The sequence below is a fragment of the Brassica napus genome, chromosome C4 (assembly GCF_020379485.1).
Source record: "Brassica napus cultivar Da-Ae chromosome C4, Da-Ae, whole genome shotgun sequence".
NCBI lineage: Eukaryota > Viridiplantae > Streptophyta > Magnoliopsida > Brassicales > Brassicaceae > Brassica > Brassica napus.
The window spans coordinates 43,772,664-43,797,071 of record NC_063447.1 but is presented as its reverse complement, the minus strand read 5'-3'; the positions used below and the strand labels follow the sequence as shown (position 1 = coordinate 43,797,071).

The 24,408-nt window shown below is 38.6% G+C and overlaps 3 protein-coding genes and 1 pseudogene across 3 annotated transcripts; 2 read left to right on the top strand and 2 right to left on the bottom strand.

The window, feature by feature from the left end:
* Nucleotides 1-2,538: 2,538 nt before the first annotated feature.
* On the bottom strand, nt 2,539-5,113 carry LOC106432309 (annotated as a pseudogene).
* A 1,080-nt stretch (nt 5,114-6,193) lies between these two features.
* On the top strand, nt 6,194-8,161 carry LOC106449518 (proline--tRNA ligase, cytoplasmic-like). Its single transcript, XM_013891265.3, has one exon. It carries the CDS (start codon nt 6,435-6,437, stop codon nt 8,049-8,051), a length of 1,617 nt encoding a protein of 538 aa, XP_013746719.2. The 5' UTR covers nt 6,194-6,434; the 3' UTR covers nt 8,052-8,161.
* An 875-nt stretch (nt 8,162-9,036) lies between these two features.
* Nucleotides 9,037-11,175, top strand: LOC106432332 (putative F-box protein At5g39480). Its single transcript, XM_013873170.3, has one exon. It carries the CDS (start codon nt 9,380-9,382, stop codon nt 10,934-10,936), a length of 1,557 nt encoding a protein of 518 aa, XP_013728624.1. The 5' UTR covers nt 9,037-9,379; the 3' UTR covers nt 10,937-11,175.
* On the bottom strand, nt 11,114-13,229 carry LOC106432331 (F-box protein At5g39450-like). The gene has a single exon (XM_013873169.3). It carries the CDS (start codon nt 13,033-13,035, stop codon nt 11,323-11,325), a length of 1,713 nt encoding a protein of 570 aa, XP_013728623.2. The 5' UTR covers nt 13,036-13,229; the 3' UTR covers nt 11,114-11,322.
* Nucleotides 13,230-24,408: the final 11,179 nt, after the last annotated feature.

Sequence of the window (24,408 nt, the reverse complement as noted above, 5' to 3'; positions counted from 1 at the left end):
AATCCATCACTAGCCTTGCCAGAGTAGATCGTGTAGCGGTTGAAAACTTTCTCCCTTCAATGAATCCAGTGAAGATGGAGAGGTACGCGAGCCGCTTGCGATCTTCCCTGGACCAATCCCCGCATCTCTTCAGTGCTGCTATTATCTGATCAGTAGTTGGCCCAGCTTCCAGATGAACTCCCAGCATCCCCCAGAAAGAAACCATCTCTGGGGTAACGTCACATTTTGGTGTCTCAAGGTCCTCGATGTACTCGCAGTTTAGACCAGTGAGGTTTTCAAACTCTAACAGTGAAAACCTCAAAGGTTCTGGACCAACGAGAGACCACATCTCATACTTCTTCTTAATGTCCAGCTTGAAACTGAGCATGTAGTGAACCAGCCTTGAAGCCCAACCAAATCCCTGCTCCTTGAACTTGATGAAAACTCCCAAACTCGACTCCTTGAGCTCTTCAAATTCGTCATCAGTAAGAGCTTTCCTAAGAGCAGTATGCAACTTGCTGTTATCCGTATGATACGAAATGCTATTGTGGGCTTCTGGCTCTTCCCCTGATGTGTATAACCTACGGGGGAGTTCTGGAATATCCATCCTTTTTGTCTGCAAAATAATCAAAGACAACAATATAAGTCCAGACGACTTAGTAGACGACTTATAATTAAGTCGTCTGGAAAGTCTTCCAAATGGACGACTTATATTTAAGTCATCTACTAAGTCGTCCAGTTGGAAGACTTTCCAGACGACTTAAATTACTTACAAGTCTTCCAGTCGCAGAAGGAGTTGGAGTACTCGTCATTGCGGTTATAGATCTGAAAAAATAAACGTGAAACGGTGAGAATGAGTAAATTGATAGAGACAACGTTTTATGTTCATCTTTTCCTCGAGATTGATGACTTAGCGGCGTTAGGGTTTACAGAGAAACGGCGCTAAGGTTTACAGAGAAGAAGCGGCGGCGCTAGGGTTTAGAAGAAGCGGCGGCGCTAGTGTTTAGAGGAAGCGGCGGTGAGAACGTTGGTGACCACGGTGGCGAGGGCGACGGTTTGTTCGGAAATAGTGGAAGCGGCGGCGCTAGGGTTTAGAGGAATCGGCGGCGCTAGGGTTTAGAGGAATCGGCGGCGCTAGGGTTAGAAGAAGCTGCGGCGACAACGGTGAGATAGATAGCCGACGTTGAGAACGATGGTTTGTTCGGAAATCGTGGGAATTCGAAATCGCCTTTGAGAGAGAACTGTTAGGGTTTCTGAATTTCGCGAAAAATGAAACAAAAAAAATAAAAATCACCTTATATATTGGGTAAATAATCCGGTTAGCTTTAAAAGTACATTGGTAAACTTTAAGGTTTGGTCCGGTTTAGACGACTTATTCTGGCTGATAATGTACAACAGACGACTTAATATTTAGTCGTCTGTTTTCAGACGACAAAATATTAAGTCGTCCTAGACCCTAAAATGAACCCCTAAACTAAAATGACTAGATTAACTAACTAACCACGTTATAAAATCAAATTATACTTAAATAGTGTTTACTATACACAGAAATGAACACGCATAAGTAATTTTAAAAATTTTCAAAAACGGTTTTAATGCTTTCCAAAATCTAACCCTAAGAACACATACAATACTACAACATATGTTGATGAAACATAAACTTAAGAATATCATGACTCACTACTTTCACTCATCTATGCTGAAAACAATTGAAATTTGTTATATCTTAATTTATACCTCCTAAGACATATGTTAATTACATAATTCTCATTTTTCACTTATCAAAATATTTTTTACAAAATTTTTAAATTATGTTTAAGACTAACTGTCCAGACGACTTTCAGTTAAGTCTTCTGGACGACTTATTTTCAAGTCGTCTAAACAGACGACTTGCGAGGGGTAGAAACGTAAAAAAAATTCCGTTTTCTTGTTTGGTCACAAGGGGATAGTTGTAATTTCAATAGCCTTTTAGGTTACTTTTGCCTTTGACCCAAGTTGGGGTATTGTTTTGGGTTTGACTCCAAGTTTTGAGTCACACTTGGCAATTCTCCCATATTATATTGATCATATTGATAATATACCCTTTTTCAATGCTAGTTTCCGAGTTGTCTCTATCGAACTGTAGTTGTTCAGGGAACACCTTTGAAGAAAGAATACTATGACCTTTCTTTAAGCTTTCTTTCAGATATTTCTCCTGAGTAACATAGTTCATTCTCATCAGCACACACTAGTGGAATCATTTTCTAGCAAAGCAAGCCCGCCTGGTGATTAACTCCCTAGCAGTTACTGCTGAGCAGCACATAAGCATAGTGTGCTGTAGCAGAGTGTGCTATGAAGAAGAAAATTAGGCTTATGTAAAGGAAACAAGCTAATGGTGGTACGAACCAGATAGGTGTGCTCGACATCTCGTTAACCAAGCCATGAACCAGGCCCGAAGTACTGAAATTGATCATTTAACCAAATTCTTGGATTTAACATATTTCTAATCATCTTTTTCAATTTCTTATGCCAAAATATAAAACTACACAAGATACAATCATAGTGAGTACTGTAAATGTAAGAAGAACATGATGTAAAAGACATGCAGTTATGAATTTATATTTCAAAAACTAGACAAAGCGATGTGAGAGAGCTTTAAATATGTTGCAGAGTACATCTTCAACATTCTTTACTCATCAGAATCGGAGGAAGAAGAATAGAACCATGACTCAGTAAAGACGTTTGTGTAAGACCTTCCCATATAAGTAAAATTATTAATTGGAGGCAAAGGAGGCACGCACATACCTAAACCTTTCTTCAAGATCTCTTCACGGTTTACTCTTTTCAAAGTAAACACATGTTTAGTTTCATGCCAAACGAACGCAAAATGATCATCAGAGATCACATAAAGTGAACCAGGTTTTGAACCGGGATAACGGAAACCATAACCATCTGAGATACCCCTTCCTGTGTAAGAATGCTCAAAGTCTCTTCCATCTGCGTCAAGCGGAAATGGCTCAAGGGAAAGTGTATCTATATCCACAACAAACATTGCTGTTCCATTAGGACGGTCCACATAGTCATTGCCTTCGAGTATTTTTGTCCCGATAAGACGTTTCCCATTGTTCTTTTCAGATTTTTCGTAAGAGAGCATCAGTAGATAAAAGGCATTTCGGGTTTCATCTTCATCACATCTCCCAGGTGGCCACCCAAATGTTCCTCCCCACAAACCAGCATACTCTTCTTGGTCATTCATGGGGTTGTTAACCGGCAGTTTGTAAAGAGAAAAGTTGTCTCCGTTTATGTTTGGCCACCCTAGGTGAGAAAACACATCAGTGTAGGAACCTTTGAGACTAAGACCGAATGTATCACCAGAGCTAAAAGCTTGACGATTCAAATATCTAATATCTCTTTCTTCGTCTGTTGCAATGTATTCAAAGTAAACACAGCGATTTTTCTCCCACATCTCGTTTATGTCTACTTGCTTAGGATTGTAAAACAGCCCATCCTCCTCCAGGTTCATGTGCTTCCAATTCTCACCAAACTTTTGCATTTTAAGGAGCACGGTTCTACGTTCCAACAACATCCCTTCATCTTCTCTCCTTGTGGGGAATAACTTTACACTCAATGGTTCAGATACATGTAGACCTACATGGTTCGTCACGAGTTCAACTAAATTTTTTTATCTGTACAAGATAACTTCGAAAATAACCCTTGTCTTGAGGCTTTGCTACTAGTCTTCTCTAGCCTCGGCTCAACCTCCAGTGAAAGCACATTGCAGCTCTTTTCGATGACTGTAACCAAACCAGGGTACAAGCAACTGTGTTTTCTGTCTCTTCCATGAAGAAAAAACTTGGTGGAGCCATCAAAACCGCAGATTATCTCAAACACTGGTGACCACATAATCCTCCCTTCTTGAATCCCCAAAGGACCAACCTCTTGTGGGATTATGCGGCAACCAACGACAGACAAGAATCCAGGCATTACATAAACAACATCCCCAAGGTCAGGTTCATGGTAGACCCAAACCCCAGCCAGAGGCTTTATCACTTCTACAAGAAACCGACAAAGAGACTTGTAAGAAGAGACACCAGTTCGCCATTTCACTATTTCAGACGAAGGAATAACCTTCACTATCTCGCATTGGTCAAGCCAGACATTCTCAGAGTTCTCAATGTCGCATAGGCTTTTACAGCAAAAGCTTAGATTGCATATGTCTCTTGGAGAAAGTAAACGAAACATGAGAACAGTTATGTCTTCTGGAAGCGAAAGAAGAATAAAAAAATCACTGGAATATTCTGACTTAAGTACACTTTAATGATTATTTAACTAATAAATATTAGCTAAAAACTTTAGTTAAGAATCACCTAATTTTTAACCTACAATGGTAGTTTCTTAATTTGGGTTTCTTAAAAAAAACAATTTAACTACATAACAATTTGCTACCTTATATATAAGTTCAAACAACAAGTACACGAACATTCTCATTACTAATATGTTTCACACCCAAACAGCAAGCAAAACCAAGAACTTGCAATAAAAGGAAAAGAGATTGTGTTTTATACCTTCTTCCTGCATAAGTTGAAGAGAGGAGTAAGATACCTAGCACACTGCTTAAAAGTGGCCACAATTTTCTTTCCTTAGCAGTTCTCTTCTCAGTGTTTTCCACAGCATCAAGCTTCTGTTTCCACTCAATCAACAGCTAAATACACACACAACAATGTTACAGCGTGCTCAGCTTTAATGGAATCCACTAAAAGAGACTCAAAGGCTTCTAGCAATCTTATTCATAAAGAGGAACAACTAACAAATATTACCTTCTAATTTCTTCACAAAGAACATTCTAGTAACTGAAGAAGCTAATACTATGAGCATAAGAAGAAACAACAGTGGCCTATACGACAGAGTTTCAGCTCATGGGAGAAGCAAAGCAGGAAACACTAAATCTGTATGTACTTTTTTTCAAGAAGCTCAATCTGTAAAGCAAACCAGTTTTTCTACAAAGAATGAAAGAGGAGGGGCAACAACTGCATACAAAAAACAAACAACATATGAGGCAAGATAAAAAAAACAGAACACACAGATGAGGTAATACCGTAAACATGTTTGCTGCGACAGCATTCACACCACGCAATAACTCTTGCTTCTCCCTCATTCTTCTGTTCCTCTTCTTGTGAACATATGATCTCTGCAGCAGATCAATAAAAACACTGAAAATCAGATCCCCAACTGTTCAAACTCCCACACACTAGTTAAAATGGTCGCAATTCAGACAAGTAAAACTCTCTAAAGTCCCAACATTGTGTCTGAAAAAAAAATAGACAAACCCCAAACTCCAAAATAATTTGGTCGCAATTCCGACAAGTAACCATCTAAAGTTCCAACATTGTGTCTGAACAATTGGACAAACCCCCAAGATTCTCAATCCATCTAACAAAGGCTAATAAGAGAAGCAGCTGAGAACATGTTCAATCGATCCAAAGAAATGCCAAAGCACGAAACTTTAGCTTGCGGGTTAACGAAAAGAATCAAACTTTGCGGGGAAGAGAGAGAGACCGATTCCCAGGAAGTGCGGCGTTTGAGTCATGTCTCCGCTGCTAACTGGCTGTAAGTCTTGCCGGAGGCTGACTTCACCGTGAGAAGCCGATTTGTAACCCTCTGTTTCGCCGCTGCTTCCCTTCGCGACGGAGAGGAGAAGACGAGAGAAGAGAAAGACAGAGAAGACGCCGATTGCACGGAAGATACGCTTCTCTTCACAAAAGAAGTAATCGGGACGATGGAGAACGCGAGAGAAGAGGAGAGAAAGGAGAGAAAGAAAAGAAAAAAAATCATAATTCACAGTTTGCTGAAAGGTGTATTAAGAACTCTTTTTACGATCGGTTGCCAAAATCCTCTATTAAGGATCGGTTATATAATTTTTTTTTGTTTTGATTTAATTAAATGTCTTATTATACTTAAAAACCCACTAAGACTCGGCTATAAAGATGGTCTTAAAGTCTCCAATCATCATTATGTAGTACGACTCCACTTTGCAAGAAATTAATTCACCAAATGTAATAAACCCTAAAATTTATTTCACTAACGAAGCTGGATCGTATATAATCGTGGGACCTGATGATACAACGAAATCAAGACAAAAAAGAAACGTGGTCTGCAAGCAACAAGGACAAAAAGGAAACGTGGTCGTCAAGCAACAAGGAAACGTGACCCGCAAGAGAAAGAGGAAACGTGACCCGCAAGAGGAAAAAAAGGAACAATCTGCATTAAAATAAAAAAATAAAAAGTATCGACCAAGTTTCGTTTTAACATTACAAGATTAAAAGAAAAAGGAAAAGTGATTTTTTTTTGAAGTTATATATAAAAGCATGACTACCCCAATGTATTAGAACCACTAGCCCAACCAAATAAACGTTTTCTTCTTTCTCAGGGGGGAGAGAGAGCTTATTGTTACAAAGTTAACATTTTTCTTGAACAACATGTCGAAGTCAGGCCGGGAAGAAGATGTCCGTAGTAGTAGTTCGCAATCTATGGTTGAGAAAACCCTAGAAGTTGCAAAAGCTTCTGTTTTTGGTGAAAGAAAAGAGAAAGAGATGAAGAAAGAGACCCGTCTAGGAATCTCTGCAAAGAAAGATGAAGACTTTCCGAGTTGGTATTCTCAGGTTTGTAGATTCGGTGAACTGATAACCCTTTCCGACACAAAAGGACTCTACATCCTAGAGCCATCAGCAACAAAGATCTGGAACACTCTAAGAAGTTACATGGATGCAGAGCTGGAGAAGTTGGGTGGCGTGGAAGAGAAGAAATTCCCTATGTTAATAAAACGCGATTCACTCGAGAAGGAGAAGGACCATATCGAAGGTTTTAAGCCAGAGGTTGCTTGGGTCACAAGAGCTGGTGAACATGATCTTCCAACACCGTACGCTCTACGTCCAACTAGCGAGACCATCATCTACCCTTACTTCAAAAACAGGATTAGGACACACCGTGATCTCCCCATGAAGGTTAACCAGTGGGTTAACGTTGTTAGATGGGAGGTTAGCGACCCTATCCCACTGATCAGAGGTCGTGAGTTCGATTGGCAGGAAGGACACAGTGCCTTCGCCACCAAGGAAGAGGCTGATGAAGAGGTGCTTGAAGTTTTGAACATCTACTCTCGTGTCTATGAAGATCTTCTTGCGGTTCCTGTGATAAAAGGTCGAAAGAGCGACAAGGAGAAGTTTGCTGGTGCGGATTACACCACAAGCGTCGAGGCTTTTATACCAACAACTGGTCGTGGTGTACAAGCTGCGACCTCGCATTGTTTAGGACAGAACTTTGCGAAGATGTTTGAAATCGCCTTTGAAGATAAGGAAGTAAAAAGAGACAAGAAAGGCAAAATAATAAAGCCAATGGTGTGGCAGAACTCGTGGGGTTTAAGTACAAGATCGATAGGAGTGATGGCTATGACACATGGAGATGAAAAAGGCTTGGTGTTACCTCCAAAAGTGGCACGTCATCAAGTAGTTGTGATCCCTGTTCCTTTCAAAGGTGCTGATACCAAAAGGATCTCTCAAGAGTGTCAAGCTGTTAAAGCCACATTGCAAGGTGCTGGAGTCCGTGTTATAGTAGATGAACAAGAAAACTATGCTTGTGGCTGGAAGTATGCAGACTGGGAGATGAAAGGTGTTCCTTTGAGAATCGAACTCGGTCCTAGAGATTTGGAAAAGAATCAGGTGAGAGTGGTGAGGCGCGACACTGGAGCGAAGATGGATGTGTTGAGAGTGGACTTGGTTGAGAAAGTCAAGGACTTGTTGGAAGTAATACAGAGAGACCTCTATGATGTGGCTAAGAGAAAGCTTGAAGAATGCATTCATAAAGTTGAAACTTGGGATGAGTTCAAGGAAGCTCTGAGACTGAAGAAGCTGGTTTTAGCTCCATGGTGTGATGAAGTTGAAGTGGAGAATGATGTGAAAGAGAATACTAAGGGTGAAAACGAAGCAGGAGCTAAGACTCTATGTACTCCCTTTGATCAGCCTGAACTAAGAGAAGACACTCTGTGCTTTGCGTCAGGAAAGCCAGCCAAGAAGTGGACCTATTGGGGAAGAAGTTACTAAGCTATGTTTAGGATTCAATGTCGTCTTTACTAAGTTATGCTTTTCATCTGTTTCGTTCTCTTTGTTGAAGTGTTATAATATTCGCAATAAGACCGTTCTTCCTTGTTTTACGAGAGAAACCCATAAAACCTCTATTCATTAGTTATTATCATATGTATTGCTCAGTAAAACCCACAAATTGATTTACGAAAGAAGAAGCGTGTGTAACGATGTCATGAGATCTCCGACATTTACATATACTTGGTAATACAAGAATCAAATTTAACACTTGAAAAAAAAAAGAGGTTGTGTAAGTTTTCTAGAGGCTAAACGAAGCTTCAGATGTTAGGACAAAAGGAGAAATCTTTATTCAGCATAAGAGAGGCAAAAAAGTATTAAGAAGAGAATATTACATCTTGGCGAATGTTGAGCCAAGAGGTAAATGGGAAACGTCTACAAGACCATGAAAAGTGAGATTAATATGTTTTGATACTTGCGAGGAATTCGGAAATTACTAGTTCTGGTGCCTACGAATCCTGAATGTAACTAAGACCAAAGCAGTTTGATCATTGGTTATTTAACCGACTTGCTTGGTCATGGTGGCAACAACCCATCGATTGTCTCATTATAGTTGCAGGATCAGGATCCAAGCGCGTCTTTTTGCTATCTTTGCTGCTGCAGTCATTCAGGTTTTTGATCCATTTTTCTTTTTAAACCAATTTCAGAAGTTTTTTTGGATTTTTTAACTAATTCACTCAAATATTTGTTTTACGTTGGGTTCAATTCAAAGTCTAATGATTTAAGGTTTTGCTATTCAGAAGGTAAAGTTTTGATTATAATTTAGGATACTTTAGTGTTTTTTTTGTTTAATGAATATTTTCTTCTCATATTTTGTGAAAAATATCTTTTAAGTGATATATGAAATTTTCTCATTAAAAACTCAAGTAATAATTTTGAAGAAAACCAACGGTCCGGGTCATAGGTTGTTGCCGGATCATTGTTTTTGACAAGATTTTCCGGTTTTTAAGGTGTAACCGGACCGGATAGTGTCAAGGTCACGGATAGACCGGTCCAATCGGATGGTCGGTCCGTTTCAGTAGATTAGTAGACTTCACGATGAAGTTCACGATTAGTAGACTTTTTAAGAAGATGTCTTCTTGATTCGACCAAAAAAAGAAGAAGATGTCTTCTGAACTTTTGATGTGTGATCTGAAAGTTTGATTATTTTTGTGCGTTAAAAAAAAGCTAATCTGATTCAGACCCAGTCTGCGTTTCCATCTTAATACTCTGAGAATCCGGCAAAGCCCATTTCGACTTTACGAACAGATTTGATCCCTGAGTGTCATAATATGATGACGATCAGAGAGTTACGGTTGGAAGAGTCAGTTGGTGGTACTTGTCTGCTTCTTTCGCTTCCAGGAGATGTGTTTGCTGTTACCTCTGGTTTTCTATCTCCAAGCGACATTTGCAACTTAAGCTTATGCTGCAAAAGCCTCTGCGACCTTGTGGATCATTCAGAGAAGATATGGCGTGTGCAGTGCGAAGTCGTAAAGGTTCTTCCTTTATCCGAAATAGTCCAATGGCGAACAGGGATCTCTTCTTACAAGGCTCTCTGTCGGTTTCTCGTAGAGGTGATCAAGCCTCTTGTTGGAGTTTGGGTTCACCAGAACCCTGAACTTGGGAATGTTGTTTACGTGATGTCTGGTTTCTTGTCTGTTATTGGTTGTCGGATCATTCCGCAAGAAGTTGGTTCTTTGGGGATTCAAGAAGGGAGGCTTATGTGGTCGCCTGTGTTTGAGATTGTCTCTGATTTCGATGGCTCCACCAAGTTCTTCCTCCATGGAAGAGGCAGAGAAGGAAGTTGCGTGTACCCTGGTTTAGTTACAGGCATCATCGACAAGACTTGCAATGTGCTCTCACTCGAGGTTGAGCCGAGTCAAGAGAAGAAGAGTGGGGTTCCATTTCAGAAGCTCGATGATAGCGATAGAAGAAACTTAATTGAATCAGTGACAAGCCATGTAGGTCTTCTACATGAATCTGAACCATTAAGTATAAAGTTGTTTCCCACAAGGAGAGAAGATGAAGAAGGGATGTTGTTGGAACGTAGAACCATGCTCCTTAAAATACACAAGTTTGGTAAGAACTGGAAGCACATGAACCTGGAGGAGGATGGGTTGTGTTACAATCCTACGCAGGTTGACATAAACGAGATGGGTGCTTCCCCATGTGTGAATCTCTCGAGCTTTCTTAGCGCTGGTGACACATTTGGCCTTAGTCTCAAAGCTTCCTACACTGAGATGTCTTCTTACAAAGGGTGGCCACGAATGGACCTAGACCGCTTTTGCCTGCATAAACTACCAATCAAGAGTCCTGGAGATGACCAAGAGTATGCTGGTTTGTGGGGAGGAACTTTTGGGTGGCCACCTGGGAGATCTAATGAAGATGAAACCGGAAATGCTTTTTATCTACTGATGCTCTCTTACGAAGAATCTAAAAAGAACAATGGGAAACGTCTTGTTGGGACGAAGATACTCGAAGGCACTGACTATGTTGAGCATCCCAATGGAACAGCAATGTTTGTTGTGGATATAGACGACACACCTTCCCTTGAGCCCTTTCCGTTTGATGCAGATGGAAGAGACTTTGAGCATTCTTACAAAGGAAAGGGTATCTCAAATGGTTATGGTTTCCGTTATCCTGGTTCAAAACCTGGTTCACTTTACGTGATCTCTGATGATCATCTCGCGTTCGTTTGGCATGGAACTAAAGATGTGTTTACTTTGAAAAGACTAGACCTTGACCAGATCATGAAGAAAGGTTTGGGTTTATGGGTGCCTCCTCTGCCTCCAGTTGAGAACTTTACTTATATGGAAACGTCTTACGCAAACGTGTTTACCAAGTCATGATGAATCTGTTCGTCTTCCTCCGGGCAATGTTGGAAAATGGAACACTCTGCAACAGATATTCAACATTATTATTTTGTTTCTGAGATATAAACTCATAATTTCTTTACATTGTCTCAAATGTTTCTGAAATTACACTACTTTTATCATTTTAAACAATACTTTTACATTTGATCAACGTTGAATTTGTGTAACTTTCGCTTTAATACATTTAACAATACAATGTTTATATATTTAATTCAGACACAAATCTAGTTACCGTAACAATACATTGTTTTATATACTTAGTACACACATATACTGAAAGCATACTTTTATGTTGTGGTTTTCCCATTCAACAATGAAATTTTAATGGAAACGAGACAAGACATGTATGTTGAAGAAACCTTCTATGATGTTCTTTGTCCTGAGGCAAACACATTGGTGTGAGATTTTGTCAGATAAGTAAAATTTAGACATGGAGGCAAAGGCGATACACACACGCCTTTCTTCAAGAGCTCTTCAAGGTTAAGTCTTTGCAACGTCAACACAGTTTTAGTTTCTTTCCAAACAAACATGAGAAGACCTTTAGATGTCACGAAAAGTGAACCCGGTTTGTATCCAGGATACCGAAAACCATAACCCTTTGCAATACCTTCTCCTGTGTAGCAACACTCAAAACCATATTTTTCTTCTCCATTTGTTGTGTCATCAAAAGGAAAGATCTCAGAAGTAGGCGAACCAATCTTTACAACAAACATTGCAGATCCATTAGGATGCATCACATAGTGAGTGCCTTCTAGTATTTTAGTCCCGACAAGAAGTCTATCACTACCATCTTGAGATTTTTCATAAGTGAGCATCAGTAAGAAAAGAGCCTTACCGGGTTTATCTTCAGTGCATTTTCCAGGTGGCCAGCCAAAGGTTCCTCCCCACAAGCCAGCATACTCTTGATTCTCCTCCACAGGTATCTTAATTGGTAGCTTATAAAGAGCGAAATGAGTTTCGTGCATGCTTGGCCAACCTCGGTAAGAAGTCAGCTTAATCTTTGAAGCTTTAACACTAAGACCTACAAAATCACCAGAGCTAAGAAACGTTTGGAGATTGAAACGTCTAATCTCACTGCTACAAGACGCTTGCTGCTTTGCAGAAGAAGAACTCGAACCAGTTGAGCTAGACCTCCTCAGGATATTCTTGATCCCAATTCTGAAATACTTGCTTAAACTCTTCCTCTGTGTCCCCTGCACCTGAATCTCATCGTCCACGTGGCGAAAATCTCCACCGTAACCAAGATGCGTCCACAACTCATCATTTATCTCCACTTGAATCGGATCGTAACAAAACTCATCCTCCAGGCTCATGTGACTCCAGTTCCCACCAAACTTGTGTCTTTTAAGCAGCATGGTTCTGCGTTCCAACGACGTCGCTTTATCATCTTTCAACGATAGCTCAGGCACTGGTAAACCTACATGGCCTGTCACCAAGTATAGTAACTTCCTTCTATCGCAAAAAGGTAGCTTACAAAAAGGAAACCGAACCTTCTCCGTTCTCTCAATCTCTCGTCTCTTGGGCTCAACCTCAAGGAGAAGCACATTACAACACTTGTCAATGCTAGTAACGAAACCAGGGTACAAGTAACTGCTTTCTCTATCTATCCCATGGAGGAAAAACCTCGCCGAGCCATCGAAACCAGAGACGATCTCAAACACAGGCGACCACAGAAGCCTCCCTTCTTGGATCCCCAAAGAACCAACTTCTTGCGGAATGATCCGACAACCAATCACAGACAAGAAACCAGACATCACGTAAACAACATTCCCTAGTTCAGGGTTCTGGTGAACCCAAACCCCAACAAGAGGCTTCGTTACCTCTACGAGAAACCGACAAAGAGCCTTGTAAGAAGAGATCCCTGTTCGCCATTGGACTATTTCGGATAAAGGAAGAACCTTTACGACTTCGCACTGCACAAGCCATATCTTCTCTGAATCAACAAGGTCACGGAGAGTTTTGCAGCATAGGCTTAGGTTGCAAACGTCGGATGGTGAAAGTAAACGAGAGATGAGAGTAAAGACATCTTCTGGAAGAGACAGAAGCAGTTCCGACAGCAAGTCTCCGATCTTCATCTGTTACGAATCCAGTTTCGTAATAAAATCAGTAAACCCAGAAATTGAATCTCGCGAAGTAGAAACACAGAAAATCAATTTGATGATCGAAAGGCAGCTTTGGGGGTTTGAATGAGATCAGAAGAAGAGGATTTGATGTGAGAAAAGTCGTCTTTCGTTTCAAGCTGTAGTTGACTGTAACAGTCTTTCTTAAGTGGTTGTTTTATTAAAATATTATTTATATTTATATATTTTAAAAATATTTATATTTATATTTATGATCCAATAAATATTATTTTAATAATATTCCCGGATTAGCTGTGGCCTGTGGGGACTATTAGTTGACGTTGTCTTTGAAGGGATTTCGTTTTTATTGACTTTGTCTTATAAAACAGACAACCTTTAAACGCTGACGCTAAAGACTGCCAGCCTTAGTTTAAAACATCAACGGAATCAATTTTGTCGAAGTACCGTGGCCTAATGGTCAAGGTTTTTAAAGGTTTTTACATACAAATCTGGAGTTCGAATCCCAGACAACGCAATTTTCACAGGAAAAGATTTGAATTTCAATTTTCGGAGAAGGCGAATTATGCCGAAAATTAGAGAAATGCTTACAAGAGATCTTCAGCATTGCGCAAGAATTACCGTCAGGAATATATCTCATAGGGCTACTAAGAGTGATGCAGTCTGACGTAAATCCTAATAAGGCATATAGAATTGTCGGCTGTAATATCGTCTATGTAATGTTTCTCATAATTTGTTATAGCATAATTAACCAGACAAAAAAGAAACATCAATGGAATCATATTTTTCTATTTTTTCTATTTAAAATCTTATAAAATATAACAAAAAACTAAGAATCAAAATTATATAAACAAATATCCATGAAAAAATAAGTTATTGTTTAATATCTAACTAAAACTATTTTGGGGTCTAATGGTGATGGTCTGCTCGGCACTGCACCGCCGTTAATAGTAACAAAAATTTCTACATATACCTATAACATCTTTATGTTTTTGCTACTATTTGAACCGCACCGCAATTATTCCGCAGTTGTCTCGTATGGTACCATTCGGACTCTTAACCAAATGTGTTACAAGAAGATTACACTCCAATATTATCACAAAAAGTAGTGAATCAATTTCAGAATAGTGGATCGATGAGAACGTGAGCCATCTGTGTTACAAATGTGAGCCACCTGTAATGTCATAATTTTGTTAAATTTGTCATAACCCTTAACCAGATGTGCTACAAATGTGAGCCATCTGTAATGTCATAAATTTTAGGGCAATTCTTTTTATTATTATGAAATATTAAATTTATTAATCATCAGCAAAAAAAAAATAGTTATGTACAAAGAGAAATAATTTTTTTCCAGGCCTAAGTATGAATACTAAACCAGAGTTGCATCAGTCCTCGAAGTCGAGGCTTTTCCGAGTAATTCACTGACAAAATTCGATTCCTCACTGTTCTCCCGATCACTTTGGCCAATTGACTAATTTGTCAAGGCTTCTTAAGATGACTCCTATCATTTCTCTCCTTCTAAACCATGTAAACATTAGTTTGAAACACGAGTCTTAAGAGTAGATAGGTGAGACGATCAAAACCATGAGTAGCGAGGTGAGTGAGGGTCTCTTCCCAATCAGGATCAGGGAACGACCCAGAAGCGTACCAACAACCTCTAACCAGAACATGTAAGTGTGAGGGACATCAAAAATAAATAATCCCTGGATTCGTTTTGTTCACCACAAAATAGGCAGCATTGTACCTGATCCCATGCGCACATTCGTTCACCTGTCGACATCGTGTTTCTTATTGCAAGCTAAGTAATAAAAGCAAATCTTAGGGCAATTCTTCTAAAAGATAATGACCAAAATAAATTTTTTTAAATGATCAAAATAAATTTCATTAAAAGATAAAAAAAACTCTTTTGTTATTAATTTTTAATATTACTTTTTGAATTCAAAATTTTAAAAATTTATTTTCGATTTTTTTTTAAATCAAAAAAAAAATTGAAACTATTTAAAAAAATTTTATTTTAAAATTTTCTAAAATTTAAGTACTTATTTTCTGAAACTACCCTTCAAATCTCAACTTTAAATTTAGATTAGTTAATCCTAGGAATATTAGTATGTATTTACTTCTTTAATAAAATATTTTGGTCGCTTTAATTTTTGTGTACTATATTTATGGTAACAATTTTTGGAAAATTGTCAAAAATACCACATTTCTAATATCACTTACGTTAACCATTTTTATTCTCATTTTTAAAAAGAAAAAATATACTTATAACCTTAGGGTCAACTGAGAGAAAACCACCAAAATAATCTCCAACTATCAAAAACGCAAAAAAAAAACTTGAAGTTAAATTTGAGCAATTTAAATCATCAACTTTTTAATATTGGCCAATTTAATCTTTACATTTATGTTGACTAGGTCATTTAAGCTTTACATTTATGTTGACTAGGTCATTTAAGCTTTTCCAAAGTCAACAGTTGATTATCATCGAGCCTCCATTAAATCGTAGTACGCCGTCGTTCAACTTAATACTAGACAAAATTAGAAAATGTATTTTATTGCTATTTTAGGTCATAAACGAACGGGAAACTGTGAGGAAAAAGAAACGATCACAACTACAATATATCATACTTATGTTAGTGCAAGATGACACAACAATAGGTAATCCAGAAGATAAATCAAGAGACAAATACACAAGCAAACACCAATGCTTTTATTAGAATCTCATTTAAACAATCTTTACAAGACTTGCACTACAAGAAAACAGCGACATACTGAGGGAAAAAATCGTCGGTATGTCATCGGAATAACGATATTTCGACGACATACCGACGAAACAAGTCCTCGGAAATAACTCCTCGGAATTTCTTCTTTCCTCGGAAATCCCTCGGAATTTTCCGACGGAATTCCGAGGAAACAAATTTCCGAGGACATTCCGAGGACCACTAGTTCGTCGGAAAGCTCCTCGGAATATACTGAGGGAGAACGTCGTCGGGATATTTCCTCGGAACTTCGTCGATCGATGCGTTTTTGGACATATATCCATCGATCGATCCGTTTATAAAAAAACGTTCGGAATATTCCGAGGAACATGTCCCTCGGTATAAACGGATCGATCGATGGTTATATGTCCAAAAACGCATCGATCGATCGAGTATATCAAGTGTTCCTCGGTATTTCATTTCCTCGGAATGTAAAAAATATTTTTTTTTTTTTTAAAATAAAATTTTTGAAATTTAAATTTGAAAATATAAAATTAAAATTAAAATTGAAATCATATTAATTAATATTCAAAGTTTCACAAATAAAAATAAAACATTCCGGGTTTTTGGAAAAAAAAAAAAACTACAGGTCTGGCACGTCCGGGAACACCTCGTTCGGGTACATCATCTGCATCATCTCCATCATTTGCTGGCTCAGCCCTCCTCTGTGCCTCATAGCCCGCCTGTTGAGCCGCCATCTGGGTCTCCAACAAAGATATGCGATCATCCTTACCATGTTTGACCCCGTACCACCACGACCACGACGCTGTCGAGACCGGGTCTGATCATCATGAGACCTGTAAATTAAAAAAATATATTTAATAAATATAGAAATATAGAAATTATTTTTTTTTTATAAAAAAATCCCAAATAATAGTTTTTAATCATTCTAAAAAGATTTATAGATATTAAAAATGTTTAATAAATATATAAAAATAGTTCTAATAAACAAAATATAGTTTTAATAAATAAAAAATTTATATAATATAAATAAATATATATATTTTTTTTTTAAAAAATCCCAAATAATAGTTTTTAATCACAAAAAAAGTTTTATAGATATTAAAACACTACAAGAAAACATAATCTTAACGAGGGCGGTTTTTCTCGTTATTTCGTCGTAAAAGAGGCTTTACGACGAATTAGCGAGGAAGCGCGTTTGCTCGTTACTCGTCTCGTAACACATATTTACTCGCTAATTCGTCGTAACTTAGCGAGGAATATATTTCGTCGTAAAGACGAAGTAGAGCTATTCGTCGTAAAGACCACGTCAATATTCCACGTAAGGACGTCGCTATATATATTTTCTCGTAAATATCTCAAAACGAGTTCCTCGTAATCTACACGTAAATACCTTGAAAAAGTTTCCTCGCAAAATACACGTAACAACCACGAAATGGTTTCCTCGTAAAATACTCGTAAATCTTTCCTCGTTATTTCCTCGTAAATGGTTCCTCGTAAAATACTCGTTTAGTATTTCTCGTCATTTCCTCGTAAGGTTTCCACGTAAAGAGGTCGTACATTAGCTACGAATTTACTTCGTTTTTATTATTTTACAGAATTTAAAAATATAATTAAAAAATAATTAAAATTATTTAATTTAATAATAAATTAAAATTTTAAATAAAAATAAATCAATATGAAAATATTTTATATATAAATAAGTTTTGAATTTATATAATACAACAACCGGAAAAAAAAACTAAGGGTCGTTCATCGCCCGGTATAATTCATCACTCCTCCTCGTAACATCCGCCTCGTTATGTACGTCGGATGACTCGCCTTGGATGGGATGTTGTTGTCGCATGTTCCTCAACATGGACTCCCATTCCGGATTTGTGGCCGCAATAACATCCAAGAAGCCCTCGACTCCACCCATTCGAGATTTTGTCGCGGTCAACTCGTTACGCAGCTGAGCGGACTCTCTACGCAGCTCAGTGACTTCATCATCCCGTCGCTGACCATAAGACGATGTCGCTCTCGGAACATCGTTGACGGAACCAATACCCAACGTCCGTCCTTTTTTTTTAGGGACAACCTTAAAAACAAAAAATAAATATTGTAAGTAAAAATTTAAAGTTAAATTAAATGAATAATAAAAAATTATTTTTTTTGAAAATTTACCTCCTCGTAAATCTTATCCACTTCAAGTGTGGATAAGGTGACGGGTAATCCGTCGGTAGACTGCTGGGTCAGCTGAGTCTGGCGGTCTTCAACCCGAGCAACTACGTCGTTGTAGATTTGCTCGGACTTGCCATCTACAAATACGCCCGCCTTGTTCTTGTGGGTCCTCTCGTAAAGTTCCATAAGAGACGGGAGATGTCCCGTCTCTTTGGCCTAAAAAACATTTAAGAAAGTTAGAATTAATTAATATATATATTAAAAAAATTATTTAATAAAATATTTAATTACCATTTCCAAACGGACACCGGCGTGGGGTTTTTGGCCCGTAGTGTGAAGCATCGGCCCGTTTCCGTGCTCATCGACCGTGTTACGGGAGTTAGAGCAAGCCTGGGCGATTCTAATGGAATCAGGAAGGCGCCAATAACGGATGAGGCCATCCCACACATCCGTGGTGAGCTCAGCGGGTTTGCCACGCTCATACCCCTTCACGGTCCAGTCACCCTTCCAGTTGGAGACCGTGTCCAACAAGCGAGCTTTCGCCTTCGCGTTAAACTTCTTCCTCACCCTCTCAGTGATCCCCAACGCCCAATTATATTTTTGCTGTTGGAAAAAATAAATTAACAATTAGTTTTTTAGAAAGTATATATATAAATCATGAAAAAATTAAAGTATATATAATTAATTAATAGAAACTTACAGCGTAAATTTTGAACCACGTCTTTCTGACGTAGTGAGGCGTCTTACTCCAGTTTGGATGTGGCATGGAGAAGTAACCCTTGATCGTGTCGGTTACGTCCGATGCAAGACATCCGTCAACCCCCCACCTGGAAAATACGAATTTAAAATATAAATTATTTTTTAATGTTATAAAAGAAATTTAAACGAATTAAAAAAAAATTAATGCAACATACCACTAAGTTCCGTCCGGTCGGCCTGGGTCGATGACTGGTAAACCTTCTCTGCCTGGCAGACTGAGAATGTCCTCTACAGTGTACTGCGAGTAAGGAGCACTCGGAGGCACCATCAAATCAGGATGAATATCGGCGGCCATCGGAGGTGCCATCGGAGGAGGCACAGGAGGAGGCATCGGAGGAGGCACATGAGGAGCCGATGGTGCACTAGAAGAAGTAGACCCAGAGACTCTCTGAGTGTACTGAGTCTCGGGGACAGTCTCCTGACCCGAAGAACCGGGAGCGGAAGAAGAGGCCGGGTCTAAACGACTACCCGGCTCACCGAAGATCTCTCTGTAATGGGCAGTAAGTCTTCCTTTTCGAACCTCGGAAAAAAATGAAATTTTTAAAATTAACATCAACAATATATTTCCCAACATTATCCACCTAATCAACACTAAATAACATAAAATCCGCAAACCTATCTAAATTCCCTATACTAACCACCTAATCTATCCTAAACTAACCAAATTAGAGAGGAATCAGAGAGGCTTACCATTGCTACGAAATGGAGAGGAAGTAGAGAGGGAGTAGGGAGGAAAGAAAGAGTGAGCGCTCGGGTGTATATATAAGATTACATATCGTCGTAAATTCCTCGTAAGTTTACGACAAAATAGCGAACAGTTACAAAGGCCCGTGTTTTTTTTACGAGGAAATTGCGAGGAATCACAAAGGCCCGTGTTTTTTTATACGAGGTATTAACGACGATTTAGCTTACGAGGAATTAACGAGGCTTGCTTTCCTATAAATATACCCACAACTCTCATTCTCAAACCACACACAAACTCCCAAATCACTCCTTCAACTCTCAAATCACATTCCTCAGCAAAATCCTATTCAAATTATAAATATTTGAAAAAATAGGAAAAGGAGAAGATATTAGAATCACTACAAGAAAACACAGTTTTAGCAAGGAAATTTAACGAGGAAAACTATTCCTCGTGAAATTACGATGACTTAACGATGAAATTGCGAGGAAATAAAGTTTCCTCGTAATGGCCTTGTAAAATACCGAGTAACTCTTTTCCTTGTAGAATCGTCGTAAGTTGACGTGGTTTTTCCGAGAAAAATGTGTTTCGTCGCAAATTCGTCGTAATTTTAGCATGATTTTTACGAGGAAATAACTTACGAGGAAAGAACGAGAAATCCACCAACTTAACACGTTTTTTTTGCCACCTACCTAATTTTTCGTCGTAAATTCCTAGCAAAATTCAACTACCAGATTCGAAAATTTTCTATATATATGGAGGTTTGAACATAATTTTAAGCACACCAACAAGAAAAAAAACGTGAAAAAAATGTCGGGCTTGGGAAATATTTTCGAGTTGCAGAGGTGGATGTATATGCATAGAGATGCTAACGGGAGAGTGACGAAAGAATATCTTGCTGGGTTGGAGCGTTTTATGCATCGGTAAAATATTCTGTCCTTGTAGGAAATGTAACAATTCAAAGTTGGCAAATCGTGAAAATGTTTGGAAGCATTTAGTAAATAGAGGTTTCAAGCCAAATTATTATATCTGGTTTCAACATGGAGAAGGTTATAGTTATGATCAGAATGAAGCTAGTAGTAGTAATAGCAACTTTCAAGAAGAACCGGTTGATCATCAATTGCATAATGCACATAGTTACCATCAGGAGGATCAGCCGATGGTAGATTATGATAGGGTTCATGATATGGTAACTGATGCATTCGTAGCTCATGATGATGAAGATGAAGAACCTAACATAGATTCAAAAAAGTTTTATGAAATGTTAGATGCGGCAAATCAACCACTTTACAGTGGTTGTAGAGAAGGTCTCTCTAAATTGTCATTGGCTGCTAGAATGATGAATATTAAAACTGATCACAATCTACCTGAAAGTTGCATGAACGAATGGGCAGATTTATTTAAAGAGTATTTGCCGGAAGACAATGAGTCTGCTGATTCTTATTATGAGATTCAGAAACTGGTTTATAGTCTTGGGTTGCCTTCGGAGATGATAGATGTTTGCATCGACAACTGCATGATCTACTGGGGAGATGATGAGAAGTTGGAAGAATGTCGATTCTGCAAGAAACCACGATTCAAGCCGCAAGGAAGGGGACGTAATAGGGTACCGTACCAAAGGATGTGGTACCTACCAATTACAGATAGATTGAAAAGATTGTACCAATCGGAGCAGACTGCTGGAAAGATGAGGTGGCATGCCGAGCATACTCAGACGGATGGTGAGATGACTCATCCATCAGATGCAAGAGCCTGGAAACATTTTAACAAAGTACATCCGAATTTCGCTAGCAATAGCCGGAATGTGTACCTCGGATTATGCACAGATGGATTTAGTCCATTTGGAATGTCAGGGAGACAATATTCATTGTGGCCTGTCTTTCTTACGCCATACAACCTGCCACCGGAGATGTGCATGCAACAGGAGTTTTTATTCTTGACCATATTAATACCCGGTCCGAAGCATCCAAAAAGGTCACTTGATGTTTTCCTACAACCACTGATAAAAGAGTTGAAGGATTTGTGGTCAACAGGGGTGAGGACGTATGACTGCTCAACGAAGAAGAATTTTACGATGCGAGCTATGCTTTTGTGGACCATAAGTGACTTTCCTGCCTATGGGATGTTGTCTGGATGGACTACACATGGGAGATTAGCTTGTCCATATTGTAATGGAACGACAGATGCATTTCAACTGAAGAATGGTAGAAAGACAAGTTGGTTCGATTGTCACCGTCGATTTCTTCCAGTTGGCCATCCGTACCGAAGAAACAAGAATTTGTTTAGGCACAAAAAGGTTGTGAGAGACACTCCTCCTCCATATCTAACTGGAGAACAAATTGAAGCGCAAATCGACTACTACGGAGCTAACGAAACAGTTCGCTGGGGTGGTAATTGGCATGTCCCTCGTAATATGCCTGATTCTTACGGTGTTCATCACAACTGGCACAAGAAGAGTATATTTTGGGAGTTACCATATTGGAAGGATCTTCTTCTGCGCCACAACCTTGATGTGATGCATATAGAGAAGAATTTCTTTGAGAACATCATGAATACAATATTGAATGTCCCAGGGAAGACAAAAGACAACATAAAATCGAGGTTGGACTTGCCGGATATTTGCTCAAGAAGTGAGTTACATATAAAAAGCAATGGCCAAGTTCCCGTTCCAATTTTTAGATTGTCTTCAGAAAAAAAGTCGGTTTTGTTCAATTGGGTGGCATCAGAAGTGAAGTTCCCTGATGGGTATGTTTCAAATCTTTCAAGATGTGTTGAAAAGGGTCAAAAGTTCTCCGGGATGAAGAGTCATGATTGTCATGTCTTTATGCAACGACTTCTGCCATTTGCATTTGCGGAGCTACTTCCAACAAACGTACATGAAGCACTTGCAGGTAGTTTACAATAGGACAATAATATTAAATTGGTTTAGTTTACAATAATAGTATTTGACTAACAATGTGTTTAATTGTTTTTGGAATAGGCATTGGAGCATTTTTCAGGGATTTGAGCACACGCACTCTTAAAGAAGAAGTCGTAGAACAGCTTCAGGAGAACATTCCTATCTTATTGTGCAACTTGGAGAAGATATTTCCTCCAGGCTTTTTTGACGTGATGGAGCATCTAGCTATCCACCTCCCATATGAGGCATTGCTTCGTGGACCGGTACATTACGGATGGATGTATCAGTACGAGCGAGCCATGAAATATTTGAAGGGAAAAGCAAAGAACCTCGCCAAAGTTGAAGGTTCTATAATTGCTGGAAGTTTGACAGAAGAAGTTTCTCACTTCACATCGTACTACTTTGCGTCAAAAGTACGTACCCGAAGAAGAGCTCCAAGAAGATATGATGATGGTGGCGTTGCGCCCACATATGCAGTTGTTGGTGTTCCAGAAATCTTTAGCCAGATTGGACGACTTGGTGGGAAATCAAAACAGGTTTGGTGGTCGAGTGAAGAAGACGCTCATAGTGCACACACCTATATTCTACTCAATTGCGAGGATCCATTGATGCGTTATTTTGAAAGGTAACTTAAATTGAGTATACATTATATAATTGAGAGAGATTAATTCATGTAAAATGTGAATTTACAGCATGTTTGTTTCACAAGTCAAAGAAACATTTCCTGGTATATCCACAAGTGACGTAGACAAAAGAAAAGATCAACACTTTGTTAAGTGGTTGAAGAATCAGGTATTAATCAAATACTTTTAAAATTTTCATACATGAATGATTTGTATTTCAACGTTCTTTTTATTTTTAAATAGGTTGATTATGACGACGATGCAGATTATCCTAAGTGGTTACACGAAGTAATTCAATCTCCACTTGTAAAGGTCACCACATCACAGATGTATTTCACACGAGGCTATACTTTTCACACATATGAGTATGGTAAACAGCGGGCAACCAGTAACTATGGAATTTGTGTGAAAGGAGAAACAGATTTCTACGGAATCTTGACGGAGATTATTGAAGTCGAATTCCCAGGGATATTGAAGCTAAAATGCGTCCTCTTCAAGTGTGAATGGTTCGACCCCGTCGTCAATAGAGGTGTTCGGTTGAACAAATTCGGTGTAGTAGATGTCAACGGTGGCCGGAGGTACAACAAATTCGAGCCCTTCATCTTAGCTTCACAAGCAGACCAAGTTAGCTTCCTTCCATACCCACGGATGAGAGAGTCGGGTATAAATTGGTTAGCCGTGATCAAAGTTACACCTCGAGGACGAATCATCGTAGGAGAAGAACCACCATTGCAAGAAGAACAAATAAATGAAGTTCATGAACCTGAACAAGAAATTGATGACATCCTTCTCATTGATCCGCATAATCACGAGTATGAAGATCTTACCGAAGATCCCACGGAGGAAGCTGTTGAAGACGAGTTTCATGTAAATGATGATGTTTCAAGTGATGACGAGAATGTCGATGAATCCGATTAATGTATTTCATATTTGTATGAGTTTGATTTATTATATATAATTAAAGATAATGGGAGTTTATTTATAAATAAGATATCGACATTAATTATAAGTAAAGGAATTGTGTTTTTATAATTTTCGGTTTGGATTAGAATGAATTGCTTGAGGTTAAAGGATAGAAGTGTTTGATATATGAAGTAGAAGATAAAGAAGATGTGGTTTGGGATTTGGGGTTTCGTTTTAGGGGTTTAGAGACAGTCGTCGTACTTTCCACGTTATCTCACGGGAATTTTACGACGATTAATAATACATTACCTCGCATATTCCACGGTAACAGTAAACGTCGTAAGAGCCTCGTAACTTACGTGGACTAAGCGACGATTTATAATTAAAAAAGCGGACCTCGCTTATTCCACGTAAGACCAAAACGTCGTAAGAGCCTCGTTAACTTACGTGGAATGAGCGAGGTTAGCTTTTTTATTTTACTTTTCGTCGTTAATTCGTCGGTAAATATAAACCCTAAACTAAAATGAAACCCAAATCCCTAAACCCCAAATGTGCAAACCCTAAAACTCCCCATCCTACTTCATATAAACTAAAAAAAAATTAATTTTCAATTTTATATAAACTTAA

Bases quoted from the DNA above. Each gene is read 5' to 3' on its own strand.
- LOC106449518 (XM_013891265.3), top strand. From the start codon at position 6,435: ATGTCGAAGTCAGGCCGGGAAGAAGATGTCCGTAGTAGTAGTTCGCAA.
- LOC106432331 (XM_013873169.3), bottom strand. From the start codon at position 13,035: ATGAAGATCGGAGACTTGCTGTCGGAACTGCTTCTGTCTCTTCCAGAA.
- LOC106432332 (XM_013873170.3), top strand. From the start codon at position 9,380: ATGATGACGATCAGAGAGTTACGGTTGGAAGAGTCAGTTGGTGGTACT.